The following is a 27,983-nucleotide window of genomic DNA, read 5'->3' as shown; positions in this document are numbered from 1 at the left end:
AGGGAATTTTTGATAGATTTCTGTACTTTGAACTTTTTAGATACTCTTCTTGCACTCTTTGTAAATATTTTGATGATAGGTATGTATTTTATCTTACTATTTCTATGGAGCACTCGTCTGTGATAAGAAAAGATACACAATTAAATGGTAAATAAAAACATCTACCGGATAAGCCAAATAATTATTTAAAACTGGTGGGATCAAGCCGGGAACCCCCAAAACATAATAGTCCATTTGTGATGATACTTACTGCCAAAATCTTACGATCCGTATCTATCTACACATACGAAATTTTTAAAAGTTTCTTTAAAGTTAGTAAATTTAAAATTTTTCACTTTATTAGACCTCAGATAATTCGGTACATATAAGTTTGGAAGTGTTGCGTATATGCAAAGTTTATAGGAGAAATAAATAATTAAAAAGAAATTTGCTCACATATTATTTTATTAGTCAAAATAGTTTTAAATCAAAATTTATTTGATTTTGTTGGCATTTTCTTGACAACTATTTACGACTATATTTAGTAGCTCATTTCAATAAATAACCCTTTCAAACAGCGATTTTAAAATTATTTCTTCATTAGCACTCTTTAATTCTGCTCACTTATGTTGCAAAGTGGCCATATCGTCCAAAATTTTAGTCGCCATAAATCGCGAGTTGGAGCGCGCAGCAGGCGACGTGCTTGCACTGCTCGTGCGGCTACTACCTTCGGGTGAAATGGGTGCGTGGGTCGGCGAGCGGGCTGGTACTAACAAGAACTCATTAAATAAGAAGTCGGCGTCCATGGACTGAGTTTTGCTGTGGAAACTACGCGGAATTCGTTTTGGCGGCTCTATGAAACGTTCTTTAACAATCAAAGCACCTGGACGTGGTGGACCAACACTTTCAGTGAAGACGGCAGCGCCATGCGCCGTCACTGTGGTGCATGTTGTAGCAATAGGTTGTGTTACAATCGCAATCGGTGTGGCTTTGTGCTGCGGCGATCCCGTAGCGGAGGCTGCGGGCGAAGCGCATACCGAACTTTTCAGATTAATGCACGACTGTGTGTGACTGACATCGTCCAGTTCGGAAGCATTGTGCTGCACGCGCTTCAGGGTATTACTCGCAAATGGAAAGTTGGAATTGGAAGTAGACTGGGTGAGTGTCTCAAATTTACGCAGACGTGCATCCTGCTTTAGCGTGGAGGCCGACGGTATGTTGATGGACGCATGTAGATTGTTATACTCCTTTTGACGCTCATATTCGCCGCCCTCGAAGAGACTAATCTGCTTCTTGATTTTGGGCGATATTGGATCGGTTGCTTTACGTGCACCACGTCGTAGCGTATTTTCACCACAAAGTGGCAGCGGCGGCAATGATGTCGGTTCGCCGAAGTAATTTGTCTCCGGTGAAGAGCTGATAATTTTTGTATCTGGTATTTTAAGTGGTTCGGGAAGTGTATCGAATGTATCTTCGACATCAGGCGGTTCACCCATCTCAGCATGAGTGGGACAGCAATAGCAGGTCTCAAGTTTTGGTTCATCTACAGGTAGCGATGGTGTTGTGGCGGCTGAAAGCGTAGTTTCGTCATCATCTTCAAAGCCCTATTTTAAAAGAGTTAAGGTTAAAAAATACTTTGGAGTATATACATACATACAAAAATTTCAAAAATTCAAGAGCTTTATAAAAGGTTCTAAACAGTTAAAATACGATGCGAAAATGATTACGTTTATTGACCGGTTTCACCTATTTTCGGAACTTATCTACAGGATGTCCAAGAAAATAAGTTCGATAATTGTTATACAAATATTAGGCTTATGGCCGAACGCAATTTTTGGTATAAATAGGCATAAAGTGAAATTTAAAAAACTTTTGATTCTGGTTATTTAAAATAACCGTTACTCGCTCCGCTAAAATATATTATACTTTTTACTCACATCAACTGAAAGAGTCATCGATCCCTTGTTCGCAATCATGCTTATGTCCATGCCAAAGCTGACCGGTGTTAAGCAGGCACTCACATCGCCACGACTACTGCCTGCGCCGAATGTGAATACGCCGTCAGCATCGACTTCCAAGGCATCCGTATTCATAGGAGTATACACCGAAACGGCATTCAGGTCCTCATCGTCGAGTTGTGGAAAGAATTTGGCGAGTTCCTCGGCTACGGGCAGGATGTTAACGCTACTTTTTTGTTTACGTTTTAAGAAATATTTTTGTCTCACATTTTTTACAAAGTGTGCGAATATTCACAGTTGTATAATGATACCAATATAGTTTTTAAAAATAAAATATATTAAGATTGCAAAAAAACGGTGAAATACGAAAAATTTGATTGGCATTAGCTTTGACATTGAAACATCAATATATGTATGTATGTACATGTAGTATAGGCAAAATTGTCATACTGACCCCTCGGCGCTGGTTATACTAATGGACATTTCGCCGCTGGGTGTTTCATGCGAGTATGTGTCCGAAATGGCTGGGGATGAGGGTTCGGTGCTGCTAGCAACGCTCGACTGCTGGCTCCACACTAGCAATGATTTTTTGGTATTTTACCAAATATTAAAGATATTCTGACATTTGAATTCTATAATTTATTTAAATTAATTTAAAACTCATTCGCAAAATGTTTATAAATAAAGAAATCATTCTATAATAGAGAAAACGTGCTCAACAAAATTACCGACTGCTGGAAAACATTTCAATTAGTGGAAATTTAAACAAAAAAATACAAAAGAATAAATTCAAAATATTTTTATATATTATTTTATATATTTTAGAATCTGAATAACAGCATTCATAAGGCATAGAAACTTTTTTAAAGATAGAAACACCGAAATTCGTTAAAAACTCACACCCTATTCAAGGACTCTCCTCATTTTTTCAATAGCAGCCAGCAGTATACTGGAATTTATTAGTCAGCTGGGTCTATGTGATTTGTTCCGACAGAGAGAGGACACTATATAACTTGGAACGCAGTGTAATCTACTCTTTACATTCTAGGGTCCTCTTGTAGGTGTTATTTCTTTTAAATCGTAATAAAAACAGATTTTTTTTTCAACTAGTGCCTGAGGGGAGGAGTTCTAAGTAGTTGCTTTTATTTAAAAAATCGTAGTTTTAGAAAATAATAACATAACAGGTTAAGCAGACGTAGTGTGCCATATATTTTGACAAAATGAAATGAAGTGAAGGAAAATTATAATAAAACAAATAAGCATTGAGTTTAATTGGTTTACAAATAGTAAAATTCCAGTTTATTAATTTTAATTAAATCTTCAGTTGCTGCCTTAAATTATCTCTCACTTCAACTTGCAGTTTTTCTCATTACACAATATTCGGTCACCAGTTATAAGAGATTAGCCACAAAGCAATAGAAAACTTTAGGTAATTATCGCAACTCTTAATTACTTTCATTTAACATTTTCTTCCTAATTATAAAATGTGCTTATCAGAAAAAATTTCAATTTTCACGTGCTCTTTGCATAACAAATTGCAAGCAAAAATAAGTTATAAAATTAAATAGATTACAGTAATTTTGTTGTGCTATAATACAGATTTTCGTGGTTGCATAGACTAAAAAATACATTCAATTACATACAATATATATATATATATACAACAATTTATAAATTTGTGAAGGCGGTTACGAATACAAGTTTCTTTTCAATTTTAAATTTAAGTTGTGTTTACGAAATTTTATGGTGAAGGTGTAATTTATCGATACTTATTATCGACTTTTAAGCAATTCCCACGACCGCCGGAATTGAATCGGATTTCATCCGACCAAGGGCTGTTTTTTCGGCGATTTAACCCTGTTTGGATTGGTAAGTGTTAATCGACTTTTAAGGTTACCGTAACACAAGCAATTGCTTGGATGACATTTAAGCAGTGTTATGAGCTGTACGTAATTACTGCATTGTTGTTTTTGAAAAGAAACTTGTATTTAGTTATGGAAAATTCTTAAATTTAAAAACAACGAAAATAAATAGATTACTTTTCAAGGCTGTTTTGTGACATTAAAAATAACTTTTTTTTGTGTGCTTTGCGCGTAGCAAAACTGTATTAAAAGCTCTCAGCAATATCGAAAAATTTAAACGCACTACAGCATACGCAATATGCACTCGAATAGTGGAGAGAAACATTTCAATTTACCATATAATCGTCCAACTTACTTCCAGTTGTCGGCTGCGCTGTTGCCGTTGCGTTTGCCTCAGCCACGCCAGCAATGTTACATTTGTTGGCGCGTTCGGACGTTGCTGTTGCTGCTACGACTTCTGCTGTTGCCACTTCTGTTGCAACTTGCTCCAGCGGTCTTCGGTCATTCCCGGCTAGATTGACTGTTGGATGCATGCAAATTGCATTCTTCAATATCGGCTCACGTACCCTTTCGCCCTGTGTGGCGGCTGCCTCTTGGCATTGACACATGCTGTCACCGGATAGATAGCTTGTAGCCGCCTCCAAAGAGCACATAGATTGTAATGCTCCCTGTAAGGTTTGTTGCGGTGTTGATGGATGTTTGGGCGGCGATGATGCTGGCGTTTTGTAGAGTGGCGATGTTGTCATTTTATGTAGAAATTGGTCGAGCTGCTTCAGTGATAGTGCGTTGTGTAAAGTTTCTAGTGGTCGAATTGGTGGTACACCGCCAAAACCTTCAAGTACTACATCCGAAGGTTAAACGTTAAGGTGATTATGTGACGATGGCGTAAAAGGATAATTAGGTTAGAAAATGTAGGTAGATATGTATGTAAACAAATTTGTATAGGTACATAAATTAATACAGGTAAGATGCTTAATTGTACTCTAACACTAACGGTACTCAGGAGAGATGTAAATAATATATTTATCTTAAGAAGCGAAAATTATACACTTACATAACATAAAAGTTCTATTTTTTGAGAACTTTAAAAACAGGTTCTAATGCTGCTGAGGTCTTTAAAAAGCTAGAACGATCCGATAATATTATACCGGCAACCCCTTGAAACACGGCATTGACTTGAAGCAGTTGATTGCACATACTAGTAAATCCAAAAACCAAACTTTCCTATTTTACCTTTTATTTTTCAATGCAAAGAATTTGCGATAAATCGGTGTGCGAAGTGCAACTATCGCAACGGATTGCTGAATTATGTATGCTAGAGTCTGGCGGCACTGGTCTCGTTTGAAATTAAATCACGATTGTTTGGGCATTCTTAATAGTTTATCAATCGTATTCACTTTTTTGGACGCTTAAAAACAGTCTCAACGGGAAATGAGTTGACAGACCGCTAGTTACTGATGCGAACAAGGGTAGATCGCCGAGAGGACAATCTTTGAATAGAATAGAATTCGGGTAAATTTCAGTACTGTAAAGCCGAGTGTCATGGGAGTATCACAATGCCACTAGAAGACATTGATCTTGCTTCCAGAGGCCTGAGGAGGTAGATGATGTATCTAAGAGGTCGTCAATCGTCCGCATTGTACTGAGGTAAAAATTAAAAATTAAACAGGGGTTTCGCAGGGCGGTGTCCACCTTTGCTGCTATTTAACTGCTATGTTTCGCAACCCCTTACCCGGAGTATCGCCATTGATATCAACGATATTTGAATAACATAGTCACCACTGCTCTAGCTGCCGAAAAGAAGCAACTAACCAGTAGTTGCCGGAGTTAGAAGTAGACGATGATATGGGTTTCGCTATCTTCGACTGCTGCGGTAGTTGCACAGCTCAATACCAAAGTTGTGACGTAAAAATAAATTTGATAGGAAGCCTTCAGGCTATATCGTTATTAGTTATATGTTCACCCAAAGCTAAATCAGAAAACATCGTCTTTAAGTACTTTAAAGGAAACAAGGCATAATGAGTACGATCTGGAATGTGTTTTGAAATACTGTTTGGTGTGAACAAGCTAGTTTTCCAAAGTTAAATAAATTTACAAGTTTTTAGCTCGAGGATGGAAGGAAAAAACACAGCTATGCCATTTTCCATATATGCGGGAATTTTAAGGAAAAAATTATATTATAACTTAACATAGTTGCATTATTCTACACCTTAAGTTTAACTTAATTTAAGAATCTGTGACCACAAGAAATAACTGCTCAAGTCGACTGACTGACTTTATAACAAATATCTTTTTTTCGCTGGATCTACATACATACGAGGGCTGCTATATATATTCTGGCCTAGGGCAACACTAAGTGTTGCCAGGTGCAATCTGACATTTCCATTGGAAAGTTTGACATTTTTTAGCATAACATCACTCAGAACCTTTTGTCATTTAATCGTGAATTGTTTTATTTACAGGGAATTAAAAAATTCATCTCGGCCAAAAAATGGAATTAACTCGTGAACATTTTCGTGCGATCATTTTTCACAACTTTCGACGTGGATTATCACGACAAGAGTGCATCGATGAACTAAAATCTTTGTATGGCTATGAAGCACCATCCTATAGCACTGTGAAAAACTGGTACAACAATTCAATCGCCGACGCTCGCTCAGACGAATCGTAAGCTCCAAAATCGTTGTGCCAGAAACATCGATGCCGTACGTGAACTAATAATGCAAGACCGTCATGTAACATACCTTCAGATAGAGGCATGCCTATGCATTTCTCCCACCAGCATACATTCGATATTGCATGAACACCTGGCCGTAAAAAAGGTTTGTTCTCGTTGGATCCCGCACAATTTGACAATCGCTCAAAAAAAGGCTCGTGTGGATTGGTGTAAAGAAATGCTGAAAAAAAATGCTGAAAAATTGCGGTGCGTCACAGGTGACGAATCATGGATCTATGCGTATGAGCCCGAAACAAAACAGCAATCGACAAAAAAAAAGAAAAAAAAAAAAAACATTTTCGTTGATAAATATGCCTATTTACATTATTAGGCCAGAAATATATGTATAGCAACCTACGTAGTAACAAAAATGTACCCGGAAATTGTATATAAAACGCAAAATATTTAATTATTCATCAATATTTATTTTGTAGATGTAGTAGACTTATGCCAGTCCTCGATACACATTTCATAAGCACTTTTTGGGATGGCCTTCAGCTCATTCAGTGAATTTTGTTTCGACTGAAAATGGATCCCATGCCGGTGATTGCTGACTTGTTTGCATGTGAACCTCATAAGCCCATGTCTCATCGCCAATTATAATGCTCTTCATGAATGTGGAATTGAAAAAAGAGTATTTACGTTACTCTTTTTGAACAAAATTCAGCTTTATCGGGACGAGTCGAGTAAGAACGTGTTTCATACCTAAAATATCCACCAAAATCACCAAGACCAACTTAGCAAAAAAATTTAGCATTTTTTTAAATGTCATAACTTCCAGGCCTATGAACAGGTGTTAACTGTAACACCTCTATGGGTGCATACTATTTATGTATATACTTTGTATCCTGGTGATCCTGGTGATTAAATAAATAAATAAAAATTTACATAGGGAATTTAATTACAATTTCCGGGTGTTTTTTTGTCACAATGTCTATTTATGATCTCAAAATGTAAACGCTAATGATAACATAAATATTTTGAGACTTATTAACAAAATTCTATTTAGCTGTTTTTCCTTGTGGCTAAAGGAGTATAAATTCGATATTGACCGCTTACCTGACGATGAGACCGCACATGGTATCATATCCCTTAGATTGGGTGCTGATGAGCTTCCGCTTATAACTGCCGTGCTAAATAGACTACTTGAGCTAGTGGCCATCTTCTTGCTAAAACCACCGAATCCCAACATTTTCATATACGACATCTGGCCGGCAATACTGTGTCTTTGACGTCGAGACGATACCGACGATGAGGAGGATACTGGCGTCGCATTGCCATCTGCGGCGGAAGTAGCGGTCGACGTACAGGTGACAATCACGGACGAGGGCATGGGCGCGGATTTAGACGTAGACATGGACGTAGACGCGGACATATTGGCATTGATATTGGGCGTTGATGTTGTGTTCGTAGTGGTTATGGTTGTTGTGGTAGTGGTGTTTGTTGGGTCGTAAGTTGTAGGAATGGTAGGAGTGAGTTTCGAATTGAATTGGTTAGTATCAGGCATTAGATTAGACAAATCGGTTGAGGATGAGCTCAAAGTGACGATCACGTCAGGTATTCGCGCGGTATGTGTATGTGGGGCGTGTTGTTGTTGTTGTCGGTTAAATAGTTTATGTTGGTGTTGGTTTTGTCGGCGTATACGTGAGTTATGATGATAATTTGTGGCGCGTTTGTCAGCGTGTGTGTCAGTGTATTTTTGTTGGATTAATGTGTCAAAGTCGCAAGCAGACGAGGATTGAACGGGAGAAGAGAAAGCGGTGTTAGTAGCATGTGTATTATCAAATTCATTGATTGTAGTAAATTTATTTACAAATGGTTGTTGAGCTTGCTGCGTAAACTTGAAGGGATTTTCAACATTTATCATTACCGGCGCCGACTGTACGGTGGGCAAACTGCTCATCGAGACGGTCTTTATGTCAGGCGCGCGCTCAACGTCAGCACACACGCCACTGCACAGCTCGTTGGCGTATTTCTGTTGCGATTTCGCTTGCTGCTGCAGCTGCCGCTCATCGGACTCTTGGCATAATTTTAAGGTGGAAGCGGTCGGCGAATGGGTGGGCGAACCAACGCGCAGTTGATCGACTATCGTGTGCCGTTCCTCCTGCGCACGGAATCTGAACTCGCTGCTGAGTATGGTGGCTGGCGCCGAACAAGACAATTGAAAGTCATCAATGGAGGCCACGCGTGAAGCGGAAATCGGCGAGCTGCCCAAAACGAAGTGTAAAACTTCACCATCGTTGAGCGGACTGATATCAGCCATGCTCTTCGAATGCGAGTGCGGCAAGTTATCGTCGAAAGCACCACCGCCGCTAAGGCAATTGCACGACAGCGGACGTTCATTCGTGGCTAACGGCGATATTTTCGGTAAATACATTTCGTTAGCTGCATCGGGCTCATCGATGCTTGCTATGGCGCGCATAGTCAATAAGCGTACGTGACGTTTTTGACGCGTCTCGCATGGCGAATTTGATTTATGTTCGTTGCAAGGGGATTCCGGTGTTAGTGGATTGAGTGAGAAATCAATATCGGACAGTGGCAACTCGTTGGTAGACGAATCGATTTTATAGAAAGTCAAGCTATCGGTAACGCGTATGTGAAATGTGCCGCCAGCGTTTGCAGCGAAATTTGGATTGGAGCGCGTGTTGAGTATCTCCTTGAATTCATGCTTGTTATTAGTACTAGTTAGAGGTGGTGTGTGTATAGGCGTAGACGCAGCGGTATCTATGCGTTTTTTACACAATTTATTCATGAATAATGTACACAAAGCAATTGTTAGAATGAATTTTGCCGGAAAAGGAGTTAAATAAGCGCACAGAACGAAGGTATAAGTTGTACGAGTATATAATTTCGCATTTGAATTTGTTTGTTACAAGTGACCGGTTCAGACATGGGGAGCGCCGGACGCCATGTGGAGTAAAATGACAGATTTAATGAGTAAATGCATTAAAAATTTTGGTCATTCATGTACATTATAATGTAAAATTTATGAGAATCGTCTTAAATATAGATATGTTTAGCTTGGACAAGTCACATTGAGTACGACATTAAGGCGTGGCAGCAAGCAGTTTGAATTCGAACAGAAAATTTTGGCAGTGTTAGGAGTTACATATGCACATATGTATGTATAATGTATAAATACACATATACATATACATTGTTGTATATGTATGTATATACGAAATTATTGTAGTTAAGTGTGTGCTTACATTTTAACTGTTGTTATTGTATTACATCGTATCGATATTACAATATAGTAGGCATGCAAAGGGCGTTACATTAGTAAACCGTACAAAAGTTTTGTATGTTTTTGTTGTAAGTAGTATGATGAAATTCAATTTGCAGAGAAACGTGGCAGTTAACACAATCTACTTGCATAAGTACATAAATAAAACATACTCGAAAGCAAAAGTGCCAGGATTTGGTATGGTGAAGTACAATGAAGTTTGCGAGAGTACGTTTTTTGGTTTTTTCAGTTTTTTTGGGAGTAGTAATAGAGAAACTGTATTTTGTTAACTTTGAGATCATGTTGTTGTAGTAATATGGTGCTTTGCGTATTGTACACTTCTGAACAGGTAATTAAGCCATAAATTCATACACTTTAGCCTTTAAACATACGAAATTAATACGATTCATAAAATTATGGAATTCCTATGTATTGCAATATTTAGTGTTAAGTTTCATAATTTAAGTTTTTCTGCTAACTTCATTTATGTTTTATTTTTACAGTTATAAAAATATAAATTAATATTATTCCTAAAAATTTGGTATTTTGAAACTAAAAAAACTAATTTCATTTCATATACATATGTACACTTACTATATTCATAAATTTTTGCTAGGGTGTCCGTTATATCTCAAATTGTGTTTTGCAAACGGCCCCATGTTTAAGTTTTTTTCCTAAAAAGGGACCAAACGTAAAAAAGCGCTTTATTTTCAATTTAAATTGCGCCCGAATCACTTTACTTTTTGAATACACCATATTTAACACGGGATTTTCGAACTTTTGAAATATCTTTTTTCCTTGATTTATCTCTAAACCAAATAAACCTACAACTTGAATTATTCTAATACAAAATTTTCCGCTCTATAAAAAGTTATTACTAATTTTTTAATAAATATATTAATTTAAGAGGGTATTCTTGTCTAGGATTTTGAAAAAATCGATTTTTTTTTTTGCATATCTTGAAAGTTTAGACTTTCAAAAATATGACCTTGGAAGGATTTTTCAAAATTCGACTTATTTTCGGAGATACAGCCGATTTTGTGACGTGGCGTCCGTGTTCACTAGAATTGTCTCCTAAACTTTAAACGAGTTTTTCTCAAAACTGACTTTTTCGGAACGATACCCACGATTTCTCAGGTTCTACTGGACTGATTTACTTGAAATTTTTATAGAGTCTTCATAATAGGCTCGTCTATGGTTGGAACTAGCCCCATCTCCAAATTTTTATTTTTATTATTTTTAAAAAATTCGAAACAGTCAGAAAAAGTGATCTAAAAAAACTTTTTCCAGGCAGTCGCCATTTTGTGAACAAAATTTTTTCCCATTTTTCCGTAGTTCCGGCCATTGCGACATTATTCTAGATTAATAATCTTTTTTTGATTTCAGATAACTAGGACGGTTGAAATCATGGGTATGGTCACGTGGAAATTTTTAGAGACCCCTCACTTCGTCAGCTTATAATTTTTGAAATTTTTTAATTTTTTTAGTTTTTAATTTTTTTACTTTTTAATTTTTTGCTGTTCTTCTAAAATTAACAAATAACTAATAAAAAAATGGATAGTAAAAATATTAATTGCCTTTTTTTTACGACACTTTAAAAATTACCTGAAATTCATGCTTCTAGACCAGAATACCACCTTAAGAGGTATACGCAATCATAGTTATCCTTCAAATACAGTATACCATGTCGTATGAGCAACACAGAAGGTATAAATCGCTTGCATTTAATGTATGTATAACTTTGATAGCTTATAAGCTTTAAGGGAATGTTTTTTTTTTAATCGAAAAATCACCTTTTTTTGCAATATGATTTAGGCAGTATTATTATCTTCGAAAAAATTTTCTAATCGGACCACTATAGCATATACATATGTACATATGTACATATACATATGTATATATTAGAGTGATTCAAACAATTTTTTTTTTTTTCGTTTCGTACTTGGAAAAATAGGTTCTTAGACACCTCTAAGAAAGCCTCTCAAGATATTTTTTCAAGTAGTTGGAAGCGAGATATAAATTGTTCTATCTGATAATAAGAAAAAATTGAAAACTGTATATAGGAGGAAAAAACTCATGTTTGGAGAGGCTTTCTTAGAGGTGTCTAGGAACCTATTTTTCCCAGTACGAAACGAAAAAAAAAAAAATTTTTTTTGAATAACTCTAATATATGTATATATTATACATATATACACATTTATATGAAACCCTTGGTATTTCTAAAGGGTTTTATAGTTTCGGTACAACCGAAGTTAAAGTGTTTTCTTTCTTTTTACGTTACTTAGACTTATTAATTTAATTTCATATTTTTTAACTCTATAAACAATTTTATTTGAAATAATTTAGTTTTTTATAAAATTTGTATTATATTTCATTTATATTACATATTCATGATCATCGGATTGTTTGTTAATCATCCAATAAGTATCGACCTTTTACTATAGTAACAGTATATCTATCGATTGGTTACTCTCTGAAATGCATTAGTTTTTACGATTTGTGCATCATCTAATATCACACATAAAATGAATGAAATTTTGTTTAAAGGCTAAAAGTAATTTATGATTCCGTTCATTATCAACACCCAAGCGCACATACGGGGAAATAAAGAAACACAGTTATGTACAAAGAGTAAGTGTGCACAAAGGAAAACCATATGTACATCAGTAAGCATTGCGATTACTCATGTGCACTTTGAGCTCCAAAATTTATGAAAATCACATATTTGTAAGAAAAACAAACCTCAGGAATTAGAAGAAGTGTACCTAAATACACAACTGTCAAGAAAACGTTAAAAACCAAGAAACTGAATAACTTATATATTAAGTACACAGAACACAAAGAGAGGTCAAGACATACATAGCCAAAGCCAAAAGTCAGACGCTGGCAAATGTCAGCAATGACTAGGATGCTACCATCACGGCGTCATTTAACATTTTCTGCGACTTCTACCATTGGACATTGCCACTAGCAGGAATCGGACAAAATGCTTTCGTTTTGTACAAAGTGGCTTTCCGTTTGAGTGAAAGCTTATAAACATTTCTCAGCGTCTAGCTTTATATTCGCTTCTTGCTATGTCGATTATAGAAATATTTATATTTATGACAGCAGTATTCAAAGACGACAGCAAAAGACGACACCGAATTTCAGCCAAATACACGGAAATTCCCAGCCAGATGCTTATACGAAAATTTTGTCATTGTGTTAAAAAGTTTAAACAAATGTATTGAATTGTTTTCATGTTAATAAGAGAGTAATTTAGTTAATTTAAATTTGAATTAAATATGATTAATGCGCTTAAAAGAACATAGTAATAATTAATATAAACATAATAAGCAGGAGGAGTTTGTGTCGTTCTTATGTATAACTTAAATCGCATTAATGTAAAAAATAAAATAAATAATTAGCATATACAAATATAAGCTGAGCTTTGGTGAAGTTTCAATTTGTGAAAATTTAAATAATTAAATTGCAATCTTCTTGTCACTAAAAATATGTATGTATGTATGTAATGTGTTCACTAAAAGTATATACATATGTAGCTATGATCGAAGTACATATTTCTGGATTTAAATTTAATAACTTATTTGAATGAAATTGTTTACTTTACTAAGCACTTGTAAATAAAAAACAAATTGATTGACTAAACTAAAATACTATAAAGTTCTCACACTTTTTATACCCTGAACATACGGTATATTAAGTTTGCTACGAAGTTTGCAATACTCAGAATAAAACGTCGGAGATCCTATGAATTAGATATACATATAAGTTATCAACGTGACAAGCTGAGACGATTTAGCCATGTCCGTCTGTCTTTTCATCTAGCTGTATATAGGCGAACAAGTCCCACAGTTTATGGGATATCGATCAGAAATTTTGCACACGTAATTTCTCCCCAAGAAGCTGCTTATTTGCCGGAAACTTCGATATTGGACCACTATAGGGTATACAAGTAGTTCATGTCGGACCACCATTGCATATATGTATTTGTCATTCAATTTGACCGTTGAAAAATAAATAAATATCTTTTAATACCTGCTATGGAGGATATTACAGCTTCTTGTTTTTAGTATTTTTTTTATAAACAGCTGATGAACAAATTTCCGACTATGAAGATATGCTTTTTCTTTGTTATAATCTCATTTAGAAAAAAAAAAAAATACTAATAACTGCAAAAAAAACTTTACCAAATTTAATCTATTCCTTAACATTCGATCGCTACTGTTACTCTTTAAAAAAATTGTAGTTAACATAATAAACCGGCTCAAAACTGTATTTACAAAATAAATCATATAAAAAGTTGTATATATTATATGACCAATGGAGCGCCACATAGACCGGCACATGCTATTTGAAGAACGTTGATGGACAAAAAATATAATAAAAAGACATGTGTGTATGTGTGAAATCATAATTCGACCATAAAACTTAATGTTGGACAATAGTGTGTTAATTGTTACCAAAAAAGAAAGAAATTGTTGAAAAGCAAAACAGGAGACGTACTCAAACGCAGCAGCAACAACGTAAAATTGTTTACATACCAAACTACACATACCTTTTGCACGCTTTTGATCGCGCTGTTCATAGCTACGTGACCGTGGCTCCGCATCGGGACTAATGGGGCGTTGGGATTCCAGTGAGTGTTGTTGTGAAGCCAATTCTTCATTCAGACGCTTTGCCAAATGCGCCGCTTCATGTCCGCTTACCGTATGGTGCGCACCGATTGGTATGGGCTTCGATTTTTGATGCTTAGTATGCGGTGGTGAATCTTTATCGTAGCCCTAAGAAGAATTCAATTAAAAGCGCAATCAATTAAAATGATGTGATTTATGCTGTATTAAATATATAAAATACTACAATCCAACAAAATACCAATTAAGCATTGCTTACGTCTGATTGGCTCCTCACAGGACTATCCTCCGAGTCGTTTTCCTCCTCTATACGCGGCGGATTTGCGTCATCTACCGCAGAAGTGGTTTTGAGAAAAGAATTACTTGAACCCTTTTTGAATAGAATTAGTGTCTATGAGTGTCTGATAAAACAATATATATACATATTCTGAGGGCTCTTTACTAACCATTTGCTTGGGATTGCCGGAATCATTGCGCGAGTGTGGCCGAAAGCCTGGACCGGGTGGCAAGTTCTTCTGCACGCAACAATTTACACCCGGACTGAAATGTAGTTCCACGTGAAAGCGTTCTTCTGATGTGGGATCTTTGGTGGGATCCTCGTAGAGCATTATCACAACCTGTGACATGTAATTCAACTCCGACACCATGGAAATGTAATCCATTGCACGACGCCACTGTTCATCATTTAACACATTCAGCAAACCACCATAACGCAAAACAGTTAACAATGAGTGCACATGACTTTCACTTGTGAAATACAACCGCGTGCGCACGTGACGACCTGGACTGGCGACACCGTGACTATAATGTGGATTTAGCCTATTTACCGACTCATCGCCCACTTCTTCGATGTTTCGCTGCAAATCGGCTTTGATTTTCTTCAGCAACGGCGTACAGATACCCTGACCAATGGCCAACTTCTCTTGCACAGTTGAACCGTATTCTTGTGGTATAACGATATCTGCTAGGTACTTCGCGTATATGTACAATTCTTCCGCCTGATCGTATTGCAACGTGTGTTGATTGTGTTGCAAGTCGTATTTGATGCAATCGTAAATGTCGGGTACTTTTGAAATGTCGTATTGTTTGGATTTAGTGCTGAAATCCTTTTCAATTTTCTCCCAACGCCGCGCCATCAAATCCCATGTCTCGCCATGGTACAGTATAGCGTCTTTAGTTTTGGGATCTTCTTTCTTTACGCTTATAATCGTTAATAATTCTTTGATTAGTTTGTGTACGTGATTGCAACATTCTACAGGGTTCTTAACAAAATCCAAGGCTTGATTAATGGAAATACTATTGCACGGATTAATCACCTCACGGTCTTCCATTGTAAATTCGCGGTCTACACGCATCAAATCATGCAAGCGTTGCTTTGCACTGAAATAAATATCGCGGATTAGCAAAGTGAAACTACAAATTTGTAACGGTATATGTAGTACGAAAGTAAAAGGAGATTTAATAGTGAGAAAAAGCACCAAATAAAAGAAGACGAACATTTAAAAGGCACGCATATATAATACTTAAATTTTTTCCGTCCATCCGTATGTACATATATGTATATATTGTATCGTATACGCGAACTAGTCCCACAGTGTTTGAGATATATTATCTGAAATTTTGCACACGTACTTTTTTCCAAAGAAGCTGCTCATTTGTCGGAACCGTCGACATCGGACCACTACAGTATATAGCTGTCATACAAACTCAACGATAACAAGTAAGAAAGGGCTAAGTTCGGGTGCAACCGAACATTTTATACTCTTGCAACTTGCAGGAATCAAAGTCAGGGAAATACTTTACGATGTAAAACGCCAACCAGAGGATCGGAATCTAGCAAATTTTGTATATAAACATATACCATATATGACGTATACATTGACCTACATATATATGTATTCGGCATAAGATTTGTTAGAAAAACCAAAATCATTTTACATAGTCATTATACAAAATCAACCGGATGTTCGAAAATTCTGGTAATGTTTATATGGAGGGTAAGCCAAGCTTTGCCCAATTGTATCCATTTTAGGTCCAATGATATACTGTTTTGAGTATATATGTACGTTCTAAAATTTTCATTGAGATAACTCACATATTTGTCGATATATGCGGTACAAAGTCACCCGGAAGTTCGAAAATCTTTATATTAGGTATATAGGGGCTCAGGGAAGTATTGACCCGATTCCACCCATTTTGCATACACAGAATTACTACTGCAGGAAAAGGATTATGTCTGAATTTCTATTGCATATCTCACACATTGACCGATATTTTCGAACAAAAGTCAACTATACATAGGTATTGGGGCTCACATATTCGGTACCTAGGGTCTTGAACAGTTTTGGTTGGATTTGAACAATTTTTTGTCATAAGGTGTCACAAACTAAAAACATTATTCGAGCAAAATTGTATCCCGTTATATTAATTGCTTCTTGATTTATGTACTGGAAACCGAACAAATCAAGTGGTATTCAAAATTGTGCTATATGAGAAGTAGGCGTTGTTGTAGTCCGATTTCGTCCATTTTCACAATGAGACATAAAAATATCAAAAGAATGCTACGTACTGAATTTTGTCGAAATCGGCTAGGTTTTGTAGCTTTAGTGGATTAGGAGATATGCACATTAAACATATTAGGGGGCGGGACCACGCCCACTTTTTCAAAATTTAATATTTACAGGTGTCCTTTGTTACTGCGATCCCCTGTGCCAAATTACAGTTTTATATCTGAATTTAGTCCTTAGTTATGGCACTTTATGTGCGTGGCAGTGGTCCGATTATGCCCATCTACGAACTCGATTTTTATTGCATTAAGCAACACACACACCAAGTTTCATCTAGATATCTCAATTTTTACTCAAGTTACAGCTTGCACGGACGGACGGACGGGCAGTCCACCGGATTTCAACTTTTCTCTTCACCCTGATCACTTATATATATATAACCCTATATCTATCTCGATTACTTTTAGGTGATACGTAAAACCGTTAGGTGAACAAAACTATAATACTCTGTAGCAACTGGTTACAAGAGTATAAAAATCCACTACTTCTATGAAAAACTTTTCATTTACCACGATATCTTCACGAAATTTCTCATGGGTTATTATCCAAAGAAAGGCGTTTAATTTTTCTGGTTGGAACATATAGCTGTCAAAAAAAGTGAACGAACAAAATTCAGTACTTGTATGGAAAAGCTTTGAATTTGAAGCGATATCTTCCGATTATTATTGATGGCAACGATACAATCTCTTAATAAATTTTTCAGATCATACTAATACAGCATATACTAGCTAACATACAAACTAACCGATGAAAAGCCAGATAAAGATTATTTAATACTATTTTATGCTATTACAGCCATGACAGAAGACAGCGCTAATATGCATTAGCGGGCTTAATTTACATTTATTTGCGCATTTGACCCATGTGAATGCAAGTTTGTAATGTACAAGAATTTCGTGCATTTGGCTGAATTTTGTAGGCAACATTGGTTAAAAATTACAGATTTTTGCTATTGTTTGACAGATGTCGCTTGAAATCTGCCGCCTTGTTTGTGTTTACAGCTTCAGAGGTAAACAGTTTTTATATTGCTAATTAAATTATGTGCAAGTATATTAACAAAAACAAATTTTAATATTTTTAGATGGCAGAAAATAAACAACGTACAGTTTGCCATCCATTTTTCCAATATTCTTCACTTTTTCACACACTTTCATTTCATTTTTTGTTTTAATAAATAAACAAATTTCACTATCAGCTGTCCAAATGCACAAGTCTGCCGTCTGTCACCATAAAATTTCAATGCGCATTAGCGTTTCTTAAAGCGCATTAATTTTGCTCGCGTGTCAGGGCTATAAGAAATGCAAATGTTTTATATATATCCGCCAACATACTTACAGATTTTGGTATTTACTAGAGTCACAATCATTATCTAGTAGCCCGTTCGTATTAGCACTCTTCACCATCTGCACCAATATTGGTGTGAGCTCTCCCTCCAACGCCAGCAAACCTTTAGCGAAAGCGGCTGCAGTCATTTGCACACGACCTTCGTCGGAAGCATATATTTTCAAGTCATGGCGAAATGTGGAGTGCAATCTAGAAATGTTATAAACGTTTTAGTTGTAGTATAAAAAATGGTTACGAAAAATTGTGTATTACCGCAACAGTCCCAAGCCTTGTGTGCCCGAATAGTCCTGTCGACCCTGACCTCCAGGATACATGCAACGGAATATGCGTCCCAATTCTTCCGCTTGTATGCGACCAGCAGGCGTTAACTCACCACCCCATTTTAAGATCAAAACTAATGACGGCTCTTTCGGTGCATCTACTTCAAAGGATAAATGATTGTAAAGGATGTTAAGAAAAAATCAATATTAAATTTAAAATATTAAAAGCTAAAGTGTATCAAGACAACAACTATATTAATATTAATTTTGATAAGCAAAAATTAAAAAAAAATAATTAAAAAGCAAGAAGTCAAAAATATCAAAAAAAAAGTACAAAATATGTCTATATATATAAATTTAGAGATAATATAGTAATAAAAAAATATATAACAGCTGGCCAGCGAGCGATCCACAACCATTAAAGGGGCACCGAAATAAGAAAAATTTAAAAGAGAATGATAATTTCTACAAATTGCAGGACTTTGCAAACAACATCAAGTGATGTGCACCGGCCACTGCAGATGGAAGTGCCAGATGCAGAGCATGGAAATTAATTTAAAATATGCTCCGATATTGCCACGAAGCCATCCTTGAATGCGTAGTTATCGTATTCAAACAATACGCACCTCCATTAGCTCAAGCACAATGTTAGTTGAGGTCGTGGCAAGTTTATTTGAGGTATGCTGCCAAATTTGCAGTTTTTGTTTGTTAGGTAGACTTGAATATCGTGCGAAAGATTTGGCTTCCATAATGTGCTTGAAACGGATGAGGTGGTTTGAGTATTGAGTGTTGGAAGAAGGCACAATAGACCGCAGATCGCAATCTTATCAAACGTGTCTCGAATTATGCATAATTAAAATATGTACTAGAAACTTTTCACATTTAGTACATTGATAAAATATCATAGATACATGGAAATTCTGGGTGTTTCGAAAATATACAAGCAAATTTAGGACAAAACACAAGATATATAGTTTTAGTATTACCGTCATCGGAGCTAGAGCCACGCGGTCGGCCTTTCGGTTGGTATTTCATTTGAACTTTACGATTTATGCCAGAGAAGTGTCCGTACCTGATTTTAAAAACGAAAATGGGGCTTAAATACATAAAATACCCATATATATAACACACACATGCTTACATTTCTAGGACATTTTTCAATTGTTCTAATTTGCTCTCCTTCTCTTGTATCTCCGCGTCTGCTGACTTGTTTTGAATTTCCGACAACAGATATCTGGCAATATCTAAAATCTCTTGCAATTGTTTTGGACGTTTCAACTTAACGTGACCATCCTTGTAACCATCATATTTCTCAAATATCTCAAAAAATCTGCAAATACACGTTTGGTATAATATATGCTTTACATACAATGAAACTTAAAATGCAACAAATATTACTTGGGATGTCGCACTTCGAGCTTCATTTTTTGCTTGGGCGTGCGATCGCCGTGTCTTATCACCGCCACTACGCAACGCAATTCCATCATCTTCCCAAAAGTGGTGGGCACAATGGGGGGATCGTCCAGTTGAAAGGGCACAAGCCATGGTATATGCAAGGTTGGTGTGAGCTCACGCAATATCATATTGCCCAGTATTTTAGCACAATCATCGTAATATTTGTTCGAGTTCTTAACGAAGCTGAAACCATTCACGTCACAAACATACGATTTTCCATTGGCGCTGTGTAGGTAAAAACATAACACTAAATGCATTAGCAAAAGCAAATTTATAAAAGACTTTTTATACACACCGTAGCAAGTCGAAGCCGCAGACTGTCTGTTTAAAAGCCAAACAAACTTTACGTGAGATGAGCTTCTCAGCATTATTTAATATAACAGGATATCGTATCTCTTTACCCTCGCTGTCGCGCTCCACTTTTCCATCAAGTGCTGGGGACTTACGGGCCTCGGCATGTGCATAATCTGGTCCGACTGTGTATACCTTAACGTCCGTGCCTGAAAAGTATACTAAGTTTTAAAAGTAATGCTGGATTCTTAGTCGATCTTGCAGGTGCTATAAAGAGTATAGAAGACGCCTGAGCTGATGAGCAATGAATAGCAACTGAAACGAATCACTCCAATTTTTTTAATTAACGAATTGTTTATAGTTTAAAAAAATCATTACTATTTATGTACATAAATATGTATATGCCTGATGGGTTTGTATAAGAATGAACGTCCGATGATACTAAATGTGACAAAAATTTGCTATGAGCGAAAACCCGAGTACAACGCAACCGCTCCAGTCGTCCATTTATAAACAGTTTAACTAACGCGACTTGGTTTTATTTCTTTAGTTTTTATTAGCACAATCATCGTTTCATAACTTTTGGGTTTCAGTAAACTGATGAGAGTTAAAGTGTTATCTAAGACCTTTTTTGCACTACTAAAACTTATTTCAAAATAAAACACAAGGAAGGAGAATGAATTAACACTTCTTTGTATGGAAGGTAAAGTTAAATAGAACGTTTATAGATCTTTCAAGAAAATATCGTCTATGATTAAAATGAACACATTGGAAATATCTTGGAAATGTAGAAGTGTCAAGAATTATTTATTGAAGACAATTAAAATTAAATCTGATATAATTAAATTTGAGGTTAGGAATACAAAATATTGAAATCCAAAGCGCTTACAAAACACAATTTTGGCTTTTAAACATAGAAATATATAACACTTAATTTAAGTTAATTGAGAAATATTTTAAAACGTTTTATAATTTAGAGTACAAAAATTTATATTTAATTAAAATATTAACGGTAATGATGAAGAATACATGCAGCGAAATAGTGCTCTGGTACATGTATAATTAATCTAGATGAATATTTATAGTCTTATACGATATAAAGACTCGTATGTTTTGCTAAATTTATAGATGAGGAAATATTTTTTTTGGGCTGACTATAATTGGATGCTTAAAAAAAGTTCGTTTTTTTGAACTCAGATTAAAAAAAAAATTTAATTATATAGGAATGTATGATGTGCGCATAATCAGTGATTGATATAAAAACAACGGTATTGTTATGATGCAAATACTACATGTGTTGATATTAAATTTTCTTATATAAGCGTATTTAAAAATAAAGTTAAGCAATCAAACCACTTACGAATGCCCGTGAAGATATACCAAATATAATTTCTCAAAAACCAAATTTAAATGCGTTGCTAAAAATCGCAAAATATAAACAAAATCAATTCAGTAGAAATTTGTATGGTATTCGCAATAAAATCAAATGCGAACGATGGGCTAAACGTATCAGAAGAAAATTAGTGCATTTTTTTGGTTTTTGGCGCAAGGAACAAATTTCGCTACAAAAAATAGTTAAAGGAGTACGAATACATACCATCAGTTGGCATGAAATCTTCATAGATGAATGAACCGGTTTTCCGCACGCGCGATTCTGGCGAATAAACGCTACTGCGACTGCCAATCTGTAAATATAAGTGTGTATGTAGTAAGCTTGCTTTACCCATGCGCACAATTGTCAATAACACCTTTCTGAAGAGACGCTGACTGCCACCACCTGCCGATGTGGGATAGTAAATGTAGATATTGTGATCCTCAGCGGATACTGGCTTCTCCACAAACGGTTTATTGAAAATAATGCCATTCACCTCAACATGATCCTCAGACTCAATGAGCTCGTGTTCTAATTATGCAAACGAATTTATATTTTTAACTGCGATTTAGCAAAAAAGTTACTGACTTACGCTTTGGGTCTGGCGAGTCACGATCTAAGACCGCATATCGTGGTATTTCAATGCCCTCTTTCTCCAGTATAGCATAGACACGCCGTCGGTCTTGTATATCATATTGCATGTGTAAGTTGTTCAGCACGTAGGGTTTGCGTAGTTGTGCATATTGTATGGCTTTCTCCAGTGGGAAGCCCTTCGAATGAAACGAGATGAGACAATCGCACAACGGCCAATTTTCTACCGGTTCCTAAAATGTTACAATTATTATTTAGAAACATTTTACATTTTTTACAATTAGTTCTTTATAGTTATCAGTTTAGAGATTAGCATATGCGCACCTTCAAAATGACATCTTCGGAAAATATAAGCATTTTGATGAATTCAAATTCTTGCAAGCGTGTTAAGATCTCTTTCATCGGCTTCGATTGCGTTTTCTTAGCCATGGCGCAAATTCCTACAACCACTTGCTTCCCAGGATTCGAACAGGTGCTGCAATCCGAGTCCATACCGTCATTGCTCTCGCCGTCTCCCTTTTGAAATAAACAATAAATTTTTCTGTATAACATTTGAAATTTGTCTGACTGGTTTTTTATTCGATAGCAACTATCAATGATAGCCAAGTAAAATTGTTAAAAATAAAGTTTAAAATTTTTAAAAATAAAATTTTCAAAATACAATATTATTTTATAACTATCGCCAAGCCCTAAAGCTGAAAAAATGTTGATTGAAATAATTGTTATTTACATAAACGAAATTTCATTGAAATTATTGCAAGCAGCGCCCAAGCCAATGCAATTTGAAATAAGAGTTTGCAAATTATATTTATTAGAAAATTCAATAAAAACACATTGATTTTAAATTGAAAAATATTTATTTATTTAACACATGTCTTCGTCATAATGGATTCCCATTGCCCTACCAAAAGCACAAGCAAAATCGAAGCTGAGTTTAATTTTAAATTTGATTTGTAAAGTACAAATTTTAAAATTTTTATAAATTAAGGTTTCTTTCTATTATTATATTATTATATAAGCTATGTCTGAGATAGGTATTTAAATAACTTAAACTTAGATCCACCTTCTAAGCACTGATAAGGTTGATATTGACGTGGAGATCTTAAGAGTCGGGAATTGTTTACCTAAAGCGTTTATTTACCAATTTCATTTTTAAAAATTTATGATCCTTTCGCACAAACCCATAAGGGTGAACTCTAGTCGACAAATTGAACTATTTGAAAAGGAGTAAAATTTCCAAGAATACGCATTTTTGTGAATTTGTTTTTTCTTTGGAAACTGTTAATCCGGTAGCGACATGTTTACGAGGGCTGCTGTATATATTCTGGCCTAGGGCAACATTAAGTGTTGCCAGGTGCAATCTGACATTTCCATTGGAAAGTTTGACATTTTTTAGCATAACATCACTCAGAACGTTTTGTCATTTAATTGTGAATTGTTTCATTTACAGGGAATTAAAAAAATTCATCTCGGTCAAAAAATGGAATTAACTCGTGAACATTTTCGTGCGATGATTTTTTTCACAACTTTCGACGTGGATTATCACGACAAGAGTGCATCGATGAACTAAAATCTTTGTATGGCTACGAAGCACCATCCTATAGCACTGTGAAAACTGGTACAACGAATTCAATCGTGGCCGACGCTCGCTCAAAGACGAATTCCGTGAAGGTCGTCCAAAAACAGCCGTTGTGCCAGAAAACATCGATGCCGTACGTGAACTGATAATGCAAGACCGTCATGTAACATATGTACCTTCAGACAGAGGCATGCCTATGCATTTCTCCCACCAGCATACATTCGATATTGCACCGAACACCTGGCCGTAAAAGGTTTGTTGTCATTGGATCCCACACAATTTGACAATAGCTCAAAAGGCTGAGGTGTGGATTGGTGTAAAGAAATGCTGAAAATACGATCGCGGTGCTTTAAAAGAACGTTTATACAGATCATCACAGGTGACGAATCATGGATCTATGCGTATGAGCCGGAAACAAAACAGCAATCGACAAAAAAAAGAAAAAACATTTTTGTTGTCCGTATACTTACATTACATTATAGTGCCACCCCAGAAATATATGTATGTGTATATAGCAACTTCCGTATAATGAAGGGTACAAAAATTTTAAACCACAACATCGATGCCGTACGTGAACTGATAATGCAAGACCGTCATGTAACATATGTACCTTCAGACAGAGGCATGCCTATGCATTTCTTCCGGCCTGGAATTCGATGATTATTTGTTTTATATTCTTTAAATGTCTATAAATATAACAAAAATTTATTGGAAAAATGTTTTTAATTGTTTAAGGACGCTCAAATCCGAGCCGAGTGTAAATTCGTGTTTTGCGTAGATGGATAAATGCGCTCGGCTTGGCTTCAAGCGTTCACTCTGCGGACACCCTAAGGCATTGAGAGCCTCTTCAAAGATTGTTTGCATTCCAAATATTGAGGATTCGAAAAAGTCTTTTTGCATTTCTAATCAAATTTCAATTTATTTTTAGATATTTATACTAATAAATAAACAAATATGTACCATTTTGGTCGACAACTTTTTTGCAATTTTTCCGCTACAGAACGGAAGCAAGCGAACCATTGTTGTGCTACACGAACTGATACAGCATCGTGTCTGTAAACTTCACAAATGTCTTTGGTGGCTTGCGTACCATTCTTTCCTTTTTCATACAAAAATTTCAAAATAAAGAGAATGTGTTAATTATTTTCACTCATTTTTGAACAGCTGTAACTTTTTTTCAACTTCCCCAAATTAATTTCCAACACTATATGGTATGACACAATGTGATTGGTAGCACTGGAGTTATACGACTGCAACGATATCTATTGACAAAATACGAAAAGACTTTTTCGAATATGACTATTTTGTATATTTATTTACCCATTACGCTAGTTAGCCATAAATATCAAATAATTGCGTTTATTTTGAAAGCTATTCTTCTAACCCATTGTAAACCTCCAAAAAACAGTAATATGAAAACTTTGAAGACTATTATTAGGATGTAGTATATTCTCTTTTCCTTCTCCCACTATTTGTTATATACTTCTTTAAAAGACAGATAACAGACAAATAAGTACGTATCCTGTCACACTTTTATACCATACAGACTTGTTACTAATTTACGTTTAGATTAAAAGTAAACAAAAAAGAAACGGAACGAAAGTGGTGTAATCTCTATTGATATTATTATCGACATCATCCAAAAACGCGAACAACATAAATTATTTGGGCATTAGCCCGAACTTCGACCTCTAAACGCTCGAGTGAAAATTGTATTAAAACTGAAAATTTTTGTTGCACTTCGTCGATATTTATACCATGAACAGACTACATTAAGTTTGCCAAAAAGAAGAAAATGTCGGAGGCGCTATAATATATATATATATATATATATAATATAATAAATATATATACATATGTTATTAATATATATACATACATATATGATCATTAAAATAATTATTAGAAATTGCAAACGAGTAAATTGATTCATCCTCATCCTCATCAGAGAAGGATATGAGGATGGTAGTTGTTGCAAGAAAATCCTTACCCAGGCTGAAACGATTCATAGAAGACGTTCTGAATGCTTACTCAGACTTAGAGGTAAAAAAAATAGTGTTAATTGACAACCTTATTTTCAATATTTTCGTAAATTAGAGTTAAACAAGTTAATTGTATTATATGTATGTGCTCATTATGAAAACGAAAACAATGCAACAGCTGATTTATAATAGGGTGTAATTTCTTTGTTCCTTTTTATCATTTAAAAAATTTAGCACTTTTGCAGGGTGTCATGGTATATTTGCACAATGTTGCTAAATGATGTCTGTCTGTATATACGCGAACTAGTCCCTCAGTTTTTGAGATATCGATCTGAAGTTTCGCATACGTGCTTTTCTCTTTAAGAAACTGTTAATTTGCCCGAACCGCCGATATATGGGCAAAATAACATATAGCTGCCACATAACCTGAACGATCGAAAACAAATTCTTGCATGAAAAACTTTTTTATTAGGATATTTTTCAAAATAATGCTCCGAATAAATTTGTTATATCAGAACACTATAGCATATAACAAACTGCACAATCGAAATCAAGTTTTTATATGAAAACATTTTTTATTGGTCAAGATATTTACATCTTAGTTCTGCTTCCTCCAGACTAGATAAGGAAGCAAAGCAAATGGGTCTGGCAGTGAACGAGGGCAAGACGAAATATCTCCTGTCATCAAACAAACAGTCGTCGCACTCGCGACTAGGCTCCCATGTCACTGTTGACAGTCCTAACTTCGAAGTTGTAGATAATTTTGTTTATCTTGGAACCAGCATTAACAGCAACAAAAAAGTCAGCATCGAAATCCAATGAAGAGTAACTCTTGCCAGCAGGTGCTACTTTGGGATGAGTAGGCAATTGAGAAGTAAAGTCCTCTCTCGACGAACAAAAACAAAACTCTATAAGCAACTCATTATTCCCGTCTTGCTATATGGTGCAGGGACATGAACGATGACAACATCTGATGAGTCGACGTTACGAGTTTTCAAGAGAAAGGTTCTGCGAAAGATTTATGGTTCATTGCGCGGTGGCCACGATGAATATCCCATAGAATGGAACGATGAGCTGTATGAGATATACGACGACATTGAATCATTACAGCGAATTAAGAGACAGCGGCTGCGTCGGCTAGGCCATGTCGTACGTATGGACGAAAACACTCCAGCTCAGAAAGTATTCGACGTCATCCCCGCGGGGGGAAACAGAGGAATAGGAAGACCTCCATTCCGTTGGAAAGACCAGGTGAAGAAGGACCTGGCTTCGCTTGTAATTTCCAATCGGCGTCACGTTGCGAATAGAAGAAACGACTGGCGCGCTGTTGTTAACTCGGTTATAATTGAGTATGAGGAAGAAGAATATTATATACGAACAAATTTTCAGCTCAAACCACTAGAGCTTATGGCTTCCATACAAACTGACCAATCAAAATCAGGATCTTGTATGAAAACTTTTTTAAATATCAAAAACCAATATTATTAAAAGAATTGAAACACGATCATGGGAAAATATTTCAAATTTTTCAGCATTGCCATGGTTTAGCTCCTCAGTGTGTAGATATACAAAAATGTACATATGTATGTGTATCAGCAAGAATAATACATACATGTTTACTAAAGACTATGAATATTATATATGCAAAAATTTATGTAAAAAATGTATTTGTTTACTCAGGAACAGCTGATGTGAGTTTTAAACGTCATAATTTAAGTTGTGAGTATCACAACAAAGATCATAACAATTCATGAACTTATAATTATTTCATTGTTTTCGTGGTTTTCAACAAGAGACTCAGTGATATGAATAAGCATGTATGTATATATATACTATGGATATTACTGAAAACGCCAGAATATATGTATGTAAATAATGCCACTATCTATATAATTATCTTTCAAACACATACGTACATATGACACTCTCTCAAGACAAACTAATTATAAGTGCAAACAATTGAAAAATGTTTCAGTAATTTACGTAGTATGAATATACTTACATATGTATGTATTTGCTATTATAATACAATATATAAGTATGTATGTCAATAGCGCACATTGTAAAACGTAACTGATATAAATTCAATTGTTTGCGTTTCTAGTTCAAACTTAATTATTTAGCGGTACGTGAATATATATGTATGAACGTATTATACATATACCAA

The 27,983-nt window shown here is 35.5% G+C and overlaps 1 protein-coding gene across 8 annotated transcripts in view; it reads right to left on the bottom strand.

Moving 5' to 3' along the window:
• Positions 1 to 316: 316 nt before the first annotated feature.
• LOC120775414 (inositol hexakisphosphate and diphosphoinositol-pentakisphosphate kinase) overlaps positions 317 to 27,983 on the bottom strand; it is a 30,608-nt gene continuing 2,941 nt past the window's right edge. Inside the window, exons 2-19 of one of the 8 annotated variants that reach the window (XM_040105582.1) lie at positions 22,580 to 22,771; positions 22,257 to 22,488; positions 22,041 to 22,195; positions 21,890 to 21,977; positions 20,297 to 20,513; positions 19,945 to 20,226; positions 19,688 to 19,876; positions 19,533 to 19,618; positions 18,539 to 18,707; positions 18,278 to 18,475; positions 14,822 to 15,755; positions 14,635 to 14,745; positions 14,300 to 14,525; positions 7,575 to 9,239; positions 4,155 to 4,640; positions 2,392 to 2,512; positions 1,917 to 2,166; positions 317 to 1,583 (exon numbers count right to left, since the gene is read on the bottom strand). In XM_040105582.1, coding sequence (XP_039961516.1) covers positions 600 to 1,583; positions 1,917 to 2,166; positions 2,392 to 2,512; positions 4,155 to 4,640; positions 7,575 to 9,239; positions 14,300 to 14,525; positions 14,635 to 14,745; positions 14,822 to 15,755; positions 18,278 to 18,475; positions 18,539 to 18,707; positions 19,533 to 19,618; positions 19,688 to 19,876; positions 19,945 to 20,226; positions 20,297 to 20,513; positions 21,890 to 21,977; positions 22,041 to 22,195; positions 22,257 to 22,488; positions 22,580 to 22,771 — 6,585 coding nt within the window. In that variant the 3' untranslated portion in view covers positions 317 to 599. Of the gene's footprint in view, positions 1,584 to 1,916; positions 2,167 to 2,391; positions 2,570 to 4,154; positions 4,641 to 7,574; positions 9,240 to 14,299; positions 14,526 to 14,634; positions 14,746 to 14,821; positions 15,756 to 18,277; positions 18,476 to 18,538; positions 18,708 to 19,532; positions 19,619 to 19,687; positions 19,877 to 19,944; positions 20,227 to 20,296; positions 20,514 to 21,889; positions 21,978 to 22,040; positions 22,196 to 22,256; positions 22,489 to 22,579; positions 22,772 to 27,983 lie in introns of those variants that run through there. The other 7 variants (XM_040105584.1, XM_040105583.1, XM_040105587.1 and 4 more) reach the window with 7 other exon arrangements.

The sequence above is a fragment of the Bactrocera tryoni genome, chromosome 4, assembly GCF_016617805.1.
Source record: "Bactrocera tryoni isolate S06 chromosome 4, CSIRO_BtryS06_freeze2, whole genome shotgun sequence".
Lineage (NCBI taxonomy): Eukaryota > Metazoa > Arthropoda > Insecta > Diptera > Tephritidae > Bactrocera > Bactrocera tryoni.
The sequence above is the reverse complement of the archived record's forward strand: the minus strand, read 5'-3'. Positions and strand labels throughout refer to the sequence as shown.